Source organism: Babylonia areolata, chromosome 20, assembly GCF_041734735.1.
Source record: "Babylonia areolata isolate BAREFJ2019XMU chromosome 20, ASM4173473v1, whole genome shotgun sequence".
Lineage (NCBI taxonomy): Eukaryota > Metazoa > Mollusca > Gastropoda > Neogastropoda > Buccinidae > Babylonia > Babylonia areolata.
In genome coordinates, this window is record NC_134895.1 from 41,711,864 (window position 1) to 41,722,290 (window position 10,427).

General features: G+C 50.6%; 1 protein-coding gene across 1 annotated transcript in view; it reads right to left on the bottom strand.

The window, feature by feature from the left end:
* Positions 1-2,204: 2,204 nt before the first annotated feature.
* Positions 2,205-10,427, bottom strand: part of LOC143294990 (uncharacterized) — a 30,474-nt gene continuing 22,251 nt past the window's right edge. Inside the window, exons 3-5 of the mRNA XM_076606523.1 lie at positions 9,168-9,510; positions 6,178-8,085; positions 2,205-4,930 (exon numbers count right to left, since the gene is read on the bottom strand). Of these exons, the coding sequence (XP_076462638.1) occupies positions 3,869-4,930; positions 6,178-8,085; positions 9,168-9,510 (3,313 nt within the window). The 3' untranslated portion in view covers positions 2,205-3,868. The remainder of the gene's footprint in view (positions 4,931-6,177; positions 8,086-9,167; positions 9,511-10,427) is intronic.

The following is a 10,427-nucleotide window of genomic DNA, read 5'->3' on the forward strand; positions in this document are numbered from 1 at the left end:
ACCCACTACTTTTTTTTTTTTTTACAAGCGCAGGCGAGGCCAAAGGTTGGGATTAAAAAATTAGTTGACGCGTTAAACGAAATATGATGATGATCATGATATCATTATTTGCCATATCTACGCTGTTGATTTCAGTATCAGTATCTCAAGAAGGCGTCACTGCGTTCGGACCAATCCATATACGCTACACCACATCTGCCAAACAGATACTTGACCAGCAGCGTAACCCAAAGCGCTTAGTCAGACCTTGAGAAAAAAAAAAGCAAAGATTACACAGCAAACACATCCAACAACACAACAAAACTGCATGCATACCACCCACCCACTCTCCCCTCTCCACACGTATAACCTCCCAAACAATAGTATAACCCACCTAAACCCCCTCCCACACCCCTCCTCACCGCCCCCCACGCCCACCTCCAAACAACACAACATACTTCCTCCCCTGCCGCCCCACAAAATGTAGCCTACCCCCAACAACATAACATCATCTCCCCCGAACCGCTCAAGTTCCTCCCCTGAACCCCCGAAAAAAATTACCGCGCCCCCCCCCCTTCCCCCATCCCCAACCTAAAAAAGTAACACACACACACACACACACACACACACACACAACAACAACAACAACAAACACAAAAAAACACACCCTCTTTCCAAAACAAAACCACCCTAACCCCCCAAAAAACAATATAGCCTACACACCAGAAATCACTAGTACGAACCCCTACCCCAAAGTACCCCACCACCCCCACCTCCACAATTAACCATCCTACCAACAACTACCCCCTATCCGACAACCACCCCGTACAACCAGCCAACCAACCAACCAACCAACCCTTTCAACAGCCCGTCCAACAACCCCCACCCACCCCGACACAACCCCCTACTCCCCTACCTTACACCAGCACAACCCCTCTCCCTTCCCCACAACACCAGTTCCCCACAGTCCAGAACGTCGACGCAACACAACATAACGCAACGCAACACAACACAACACAGCACAACGTCCTTTCCCTGTGCGGTCAGCAGGAACTCGATCGTTCAAAAATAAAATCAAAGCATGTATACTTCCAATCAAAACCTCTTCGTGAAACTGAACTGAACGGATCGATTATTAAAAAAGAAAAAGAAAAAAGTATTTCCACTTCTACTGCCTTTGTCCACGCTGCCCGATACAGACGCGGTGAACCAGGCATAATTTCAATGACAGTTCTGCAATGCAATGCAGTGCAGTGCAGTAAGTTTCGAAGAATATAAAATGTCATGTCGCCGCATGCCATTCTTAATAGTCGCAAAGAGCGCGCTGAATGCATGAAAGACTGAGGTGGCATGTTATTATTAACAGGACAGCGTGCACAGTGTAAACTCTGCACGTGATTAAAAAAAATTTTAAAAATAAAAATAAAAAAAAGGGGGGGAGCGGTTTATAACGTTACACTCCGAGGCCCAGTCATTGAACGTGGTGGGTGGGTGGGTGGGGGGGTTAATATAGAATACGGAATGTAACATAACATCGGCTTTCAATTAATGTAACACTGCACAGGCAAAATGTATATTATATTCCATTCCATTCCATTCATTCTCCTGCCCGGGATGGGCGTAGAGGAGACATGAGGGACGATTCCGTAGTCAGACGACGCCATCCGGTTCTATCTTCTGCCTGTCGTGTCAGCGTAGCGCTATCCATATTGGTCCATTCCTTGATGTTGTCCATCCAGCATTTGGCTTGCCTCCCTCTTCGCCTACCACCCTCTAGCGTTCCCTGTAGAACTGTCTTTTGCAGTGAATTGTGGCGTGTCACATGCCCGAACCGTGACAGCTTCCTCCTTTTGACCACTGCTAAGAGTGGTTCCAGTGGGCCCGCTAGCATAGTTATTTGGCTCTTGACAAAGTCATTGGTCTTTCTGTCCTTCCATGAGATTCCAAGCAATATTATATTGTACATGGCCAAATCGATAATTAATTTTTTGCTCATCAAAATTCCAAAGTAACCCCCCCCACCCCCACCCCTCCCTTCCCTCCTGTCCCAGTCTTCTCGACTCATTTTCATGTCTGTTGATCAGTATGCATAATTCTGGTAATTTAACTCTTTCCATACGAACGGCGAAAGAGACGACCCTAACAGCGTTTCACCCCAATTACCATCATCAAAATATTGCAAGCGGAAGGCTCTTTTTCTGAAGAGGTGAATGTTGACAAAGAATACCACAATTCTGACGACGGAAACTAAAGGTTGGGTCATTCAGACACCCACTGGACATCCGAGGGGTCTGTGTGGAGGAGAAGAGAGGACTGGCCGTACTGAGTGAGTTAATGTCAGGTTTAATTGTTCGTATGTTTTCTCCCCGAGGTATATGACACGATTTTTTTTTTTTTTAAAGGCTGGTAATAATACTATTATATACTCGACTTTGATAAACAGCTCAACATTAGTTTCCACAGACAACTGAGTAATTTATGTTGGCAAATATCACTTTTCAATGTTAGAATGCTAGTTGTTTATATCATAACGTACGCAGGTGGTATATTTACATTAACATACAACAAGTAGGTAAGGCATCCTTTCTATATTATACAAACCGTTGCGTCACAGTCTGAACGTTACGTGCGGAAGGAGACCTTGACCAAAAGTGAACTGAATACGTCATGATGCATTTCACGGGATAATATTTAGTTAATCGTTGACAGTGTCGCATTACTCTCTCTCTCTCTCTCTCTCTCTCTCTCTCTCTCACCAAGCGTACGTCTCCCGCTAAAATTCATTCATCCCGTAAACGTTCAGTAGCTGTCTGAGTGGACACCGAAGCAGCAAAGTCCAATATAGCCTACTGTTATTCGTTATTCGATAAACGCTATCGTCTTTGTTGAGACACGTATAAAAGTAGTAACCCTTTTACTGAAAATGGCATCTTCAGCGACATTTGTTAATGTACCTCATTACATTCTACGAAATTAATCATCTCTTTTCTTGTACATAACAGGATATATACCATCACCAAAGTGCAGTCTGTTGACTTCATGATAATTCTAACGTGTCGGGAAAAAAAAGTGCACCAAAAGAAACTGACTACTCATCGATATTGTTTCTAAATCATGTCTTGGTTCCTGATTTTGGAAGCTCAACTGTCTCACATATATACAGATAGACAAAGATATATATATATATAATCGATATCATTCATTCATTCATTCAACTCAGTTCGTTATTCTGACAGTCTTCGTTACCAGTACATGTTATGACATGGCAAAGGCACAGAATTATGTTCACTCGAATATATATATATATATGGACTGAATGAAACAGGAAACGAATGATGAACGCCCAATGGCAGCTGTCAATCAGCTCTACCCAGGTAGGTAGGCAGCCTGTTGTGCAAATAATGACTCCATGTTTTGTAAAGCGCTTAGAGCTTGGTCTCCGACCGAGGACAGGCGCCATAATCATAAGTGTCCATATCATTCATTCAGCTGTGAGTCGGCTCTAGCCGAGGCAGGCAGCCTGTTGTGCAAATAATGAAAAGCGCAAAGAGCTTGTGGTCTCCGACAGAGGATAGGCGCTATATAATCATAAGTGTCAATATCATTCATTCAGCTGTCGGTCAGCTCTACCCAGGCAGGCAGCCTGTTGTGCAATAAAAGTGCTGTGGTCTCCGGCCGAGGATAGGCGCTATGTAAGTGTCTATAACATCCATTCAGATGTCAGTTGGCTCTATCCAGGCAGGCAGCCTATTGTGCGAATAATGCAAAGCGCTTAGAGTTAGAGGCCTCTGACCGCGAAGACAGACGATATATATATATATATATATATATATATATATATATATATATATATATATACAAGCATCCACATCATCATCATCCTTCCTGACTACGTGTCCCCGTTGACCTTGACCTTGTAGAAGTGCACGCGGGGCCGGTCCTCCTCTTTGTTCCACCTGCCTGACACGGGAGTGGCGGCTCCTCCTCCGGTCGCCGGGGTGCCACCACCACCACCACCACCACTGCCGCCACCACCAGCGCCGTTAGCAGCTCCGGTGGAGTTGCGGTACTTGCGGTGCTGGAAGTCGCAGTAGACGTCCTGGTCGAGGGCCTTGAGCACACGGTACTTCATCTCCCGCGCCTCCTCGGGCGGCCCCTGTCCCTGCCCCTGGTGGTGGTAGGGTCCCAGCCTGCCCTGCGGGGGGTGCACGTAGTGGAACTGGCTTCGGCCCTCGTGCTCCGGCACCTTGGAGGAGAAGCCTTGGTAGCGCGGCTCCTTCACGCTGTGGAGGACGGGGTCTGAGGAGGAGGAGGAAGAGCTGTGAGGAGCCGGATGCTGGGCCACGGCCGCTGAGGTCGATGCCTGTCTTCTTCCAGGATCACCACCACCACCGCCGCCGTCGTCGTTGTTGTTGTTGACGTCCTGAGTGGTGGTGGTGGTGGTGGTGGTGGGCACGTTCTTCGAAGGACTGACACCGTGAGGATTGGGGTAGGGGTGGTGGTGTTGGTCCTCCGAGGAAGCAGTGGCATCAGCGACGGCAGCAGAGTCTCTGACGTTCTGAAAAGTCTCTGCTGCTGACCGTGCCTCCTCCCCTCCTTCCGGACCCGTCTCGGCCTCACCGTCGCTCTCGTCCGTTTCCCATCCTCTCACGGCTTCGTCGTCGTCGTCGTCGTCATCGTCGTCTTCCTCCTCCTCCTCTTCTTCGTTTGGACGGGGGTGGGACCGGTCGGTGAGCCCCCCTCCACCTCCTCCTCCTCCCTCCTGCACGCTGAGCTCCTCCACGTCACTCAGGGCCTTGCCCCCGCCCCGGGGGGCCGCCAGGTGCGAGAGGAAGGAGGTGGAGGAGGAGTTCCTGTCCCCGGGGCGACCCTCCCCGCCCAGAGCCACGCACTGCAGGTGGGTCTCCACGTCCGAGCGGCTGATGGGCGTGGTTTGGGTCACAGGGCCGTGCTGAAACACGGCGAGAAGAAAGCCTCTGGCGTTGACCATTTAACAAGAAGAAAACCAGCCTCCTCCCCCCACCCCCACCCCCCAAAACAAAAACCCCAACCAAAAACAAAGCACAAAAAAGAAGAAAAAAGGCCTAAAAAAACAACAAAAAAAGCAACAACAGTAACAACAACAACAACAAAAAGCGGGCAACTGACATAATTATCGTAATAGGCGTAAAAAAAAGAAGAAGACTTCCTAAATCACCCAGTAAAAATCCCCCACAGAAAAAACTTGCAGGCATAACACATAAACTAACAGTTGTGGCTTTCACCGATTCGCACTTCACATCAGGCATTATCATGCCCCAGGCATATATCCGCGAACACCCACATGCTCACGCGAAAGTTAGAATGCTAGATATAGAATATGGACACCAGTCACCAGCATTTGGGACATTTTGTAGTCTCTACGTGAAAATAACGATAATAATGGTGATTGATGGTGACGCTTCCTTTCAAATCTTTTGTGCCTTGAGTGCAAGAGATATCAAACGTTAAACCTGAATTTTGCATACTCTCTCTCTGTGTCTCTGTCACACACATCCATACACACACATACACGCACTCTCAACCCAACCTTACCCAAGCATAACATAACACTACTCAACCCAGCACAGTAAAACACAGCAAAACAACAACAACAAGAGAGGCAAGGCCTTCAAGACTCACTTGTGATACACTTAAAAAAAAATCCAAGCTTTTTATGTATTGAGTATAATTTCAAAATGTAATGTTTAAGATCAGAAAGATCAGTTTAAAGCAAATTACAGAGTAATTTCCCTTTCTTACTATCTGCACCAAACCGTTTGCAAAATAAATAAAACTTCCATGTTTAGCAAAAGAAGTTCCTGTTCGAACAGAAAATGATAATAATGACTGCTCTTGTTGTTGGGTCAGAATATCAGATCAAAGTGCCAAGTTTAGAGAATACAAAAAATATAAATACAACAGTAAATGCAGTTTGCATATAATTAGGCTTCATTTTTTTTTTTTGTGCCCATCCCAGAGGTGCAATATTGTTTTAAACAAGATGACTGGAAAGAACTGAATTTTTCCTATTTTTATGCCTAATTTGGTGTCAACTGACAAAGTATTTGCAGAGAAAATGTCAATCTTAAAGTTTACCACGGACACACAGACACAGACAACCGAACACCGAGTCAAGACATAGACTCACTTTGTTTACACAAGTGACCAGGTCCTTACCTGCCAGAGGGGCGGCCTCCTGGGCACGGACAGACTGATGTTCAGCTGCCTCTGCAGTTTCTCGCACTGGTCGTCCAGCTCCTGCACCATCTGCAGCCGCTGCTGGCTCAGCCCGCCGGGCCTACCCGGGGTAGCCGTGGAGGAGGAGGAGGAGGAGGGGGCAGCAGAGGAGGTCGCCCCCGCGGCTTGGGAGGCAGTGGTGGAGGAGGTGTTGGTGGTGGCCTTGTCCCGCTGCAGACCCGTGATGGTCAGCACGGGCAACGCCACCAACGTGGGTTCTGATGACGTCATCGCCGTCGCCCCCGTCGTCGGCGTCTCCGAGGTGGAGGAGAAGCTGTGGGAGCGGTGGAGAGGCCGTGAGGAAGGGGTGGAGGGGGTTAAGGGCTGGATGGTGGTGGTGGTGGTGGTGGTGGAGGAGGAAGCAGCGGGGTCGCTGCCGGCGCCGTGGAAGGGAGCGCGGTCCCTCAGGGAGGAGCGGCGCCCGGAGAGGCGGCGGCCGCCATGGTGGGGCCGGGTGGTGGGGGCGGGGGTGGAGGAGGGGCCCGGGAGGAGGGGACGGGACTCCACCACCACCCCCGTCTTCCCTCCTCCTCCTCCTCCGTCCTCACCGCCATCCCTCAGGATGGTCTTGCCCACGATCCCGTTGGTGAAGAGCGTCTCACCCGGAGAAGAAGAAGACGCCTCTCCTGGTTTGTGGGGAGGACCCTGAGCCCCGCCACCCTCCTCCCTGGCCTGATCCTGCGAGGAGGAGGCTGGCTGCTGCCCGTGGCCGTGGACCTCAGCAGACTGAGGAAGAAGAGCAGGAGGAGGGTTGTCTGGAGAAGCGTCGACGCCTGCTGTGGGGCAGGAGGAGGAGGAGGAGGTGGGGGAGGCCTCCTTGTGGGCGGGGAGCTTGGCGCGGGCCTGGCCGTGGTAGTGGTAGGTGTTGGAAGCGATGAGCGAGGATAGGGACTTGCCGCGAGGCGGCACGGAGGACCTGGCGGCAAGGTTGTAGAGTTCCACGTCGGCGCCGTTGTGGTGGTTGGCAGGGCGTTGGAAGAGGAGGAGAGAGGAGGAGGAAGAGGAGGAGGAGGTGGTGGTGGCCCCCTGTGCCCCCTGAGACTCCTCCAGGCGTTTCCTCTGCTCCTCCAGCCGCTGTTGCGACATGATGATCATGGGCGGCATGCTAGGGGCGGCGAGGGTGGAGGAGGAGAGGGAGGAGTCCGCCTCCGCCTCCACCTCTACCCCTCCTCCTCCACCACCACCCCTCCGCCCACCCTGGCCACCACCTCGGGCCAGGGAGTGGGCCACGTCCACCTCCTCGCTCCGGGCCATCTCGCTCAGGCGCATCACCAGCTCCCGCTTCTTGCCAGGCGTCAGGTGGCGACGCACGTACAGCGTGGTCCCTCCGCTGCGGTCTTCAACGCCTCCACCGCCGCTGCTGCTGCTGTTGCCCTTGGTGGCGTCTGCCCTTCCTGCCATCATCACCCCCATCGCGCCGCCACGGGCGTCTGTTGAGGTGATGTTGCTGCTGCGGTTGCTGTCATTGGTGGTGGAGGGTGGATGGTGTTGGTGCGAGGAGGAGGAGGATGACGAGTTGTTGTTGTTGTTGTTGTTGGTGGTGGTGGTGGTGGCGGTGTTGGAGCGAGCGGTGTGCGGGTTGTTGTTGTGGTGGTGCTGGTGGTGGTGATGGTTGTGGCGGTTGTTCTGCTCGCCGGACCCTTTCTCCAAGCTCTGCCCACGGGCTGTCAGAACCAGCTCCGGAACGGCCCCACTGCCACCAGCAGCCTTCAGCCTGGGCACACCGACCCCACCCTGCACCGTCTTCTTCCTCTCTTCCCCGCCACCACCCTGGCCCTCACTCCCCCCTCCTCCTGCCTCCTCCTCCTCATCAGTGGTGTCCCCCCGGGGCCTGACAGTCAGCCCCACCTTGATGATGATAATAATAACAATAATGATAGTAATGATAATCCATATATATATGATAGTCGTGTCCGACTATGACCATCAGAACAGCAGAGGAGGCGACTGCTGTCCCGACTATTTGGTCGAGAATTTGATTATAGTGGAGAGTGTCTTGCCCAAGTTACATCCCCACTCTCTCGGCCAAGACACACACACACACACACACACACACAAACACACACACACAGGAGTACAGTACAGCACAGCACAGCACAGTACAGCACAATACAGCACAGCGCAGCACAATACAACACAGCACAGCACAGCACAATACAACACAGCACAGCACAGTACAACACAGTACAGCACAGCACAGCACAATACAACAGCACAGCACAGCACAACACAGCACAGTACAACACAGCACAATACAACACAGCACAGCACAGCACAATACAACACAGCACAGCACGATACGACACAGCACAGCACAATACAACACAGCACAGCACAGCAGAACACAGCACAGTACAGCACAACACAGCACAGTACAATACAACACAGCACAGCACAGTACAGTACAGTACAGCACAGCACAGCACAGCACAGCACAACACAGCACAATACAACACAGCACAGCACAATACAACACAGCACAGCACAATACAACACAGTACAGCACAACACAGCACAATACAACACAGCACAGCACAACACAGCACAATACAACACAGCACAACACAGCACAATACAACACAGCACAGCACAATACAACACAGCACAGCACAATACAACACAGCACAGCACAATACAACACAGCACAGCACAATACAACACAGCACAGCACAATACAACACAGCACAGCACAACACAGCACAATACAACACAGCACAGCACAATACAACACAGCACAATACAACACAGCACAATACAACACAGCACAATACAACACAGCACAGCACAATACAACACAGCACAGCACAATACAACACAGCACAGCACAGCACAATACAACACAGCACAATACAACACAACACAGCACAGCACAATACAACACAACACAGCACAATACAACACAGCACAGCACAGCACAGCCCAGACCCCACCTTGGCCAGACAGTCCCGTGCCAGGGACACGGACTTGTGGACAAAAGGACCCGGCAGGTCGGGCGCCGCCTGGGGACCTGGCCGGGGGATGGGGATGGAGATGGTGCGCACGCGCGGGGACAGCAGCAGGTTGGCGACCAGCGCGGGGGAGGGGGATCCTCCTGTCCCCCCGGGGGGCGACCCCCCGTGCGGCCCCCCGCCGCCGCCAGTACTGCTGCCGCCACTGCTACTACTACCACCGCCGCCGCTGATGTTGCTGCTGCTGTTGTTGTTGCTGTTGGTGTTGGTGGTGGTGTTGTCGCTCCGGTGGGGTGGTCTGTGGTAGGTCCCGCTTCCTGCAGACCTGCAATACAATGCAATGTGATGTAATGTGCTATAATGCAATGCAACGCAATGGAATACAATATAATACAATGCAAATGTAATGCAACAGTTGTATTTGTATTTCTTTTTATCACAACAGATTTCTGTGTGTGAAATTCGGGCTGCTCTCCCCCAGGGAGAACGCGTCGCTTTACTACAGCGCCACCCCCTTTTTTTTTTTTTTTTTTTTTTTTTTTTTACCTGCATGCAGTTTTATTTGTTTTTCCTATCGAAGTGGATTTTTTTTCTACAGAATTTTGTCAAGGAACAACCTTTTTGTTGCCGTAGGTTCTTTTACCTGCGCTAAGTGCATGCTGCACACGGGACCTCGGTTTATCGTCTCATCCGAATGACTATACAATACAATACAATGCAATGTAATGCAATGCAATATAATTTAATATCATGCAATGCAACGTGGAATACAATACATTGCAGTACAATACATGTATGATGACAGTCAGTCGTGCCCATCATGACACGCATGCTCGCAGTATATACATATACACACTTTCACGCTCACACACACACACACACACGCACACACGCACACACACACACACACAACCCCCCCTCAACCCCACTACTCCCAACCCCCCAACCATCCCGCCCGCCCCTTCCGCACACACACACACACACACAAACACATACACAAATACACACACACAAACACACACACAAATACACACACACACACACAAACACACACGCACACACACACACACACACAAATACACACACACAACACACACACAACAGATTCTGTGTGCTGAATCGGGCATCCCAGGGAGAACCGTCGCTTTACTACAGCCACCCTTTTATTTTTTGATTTTTTTTTTTACCTGCAGCATTTATTGTTTTCCTACTGAAGGATTTTTTACAGATTTTGTCAATGAC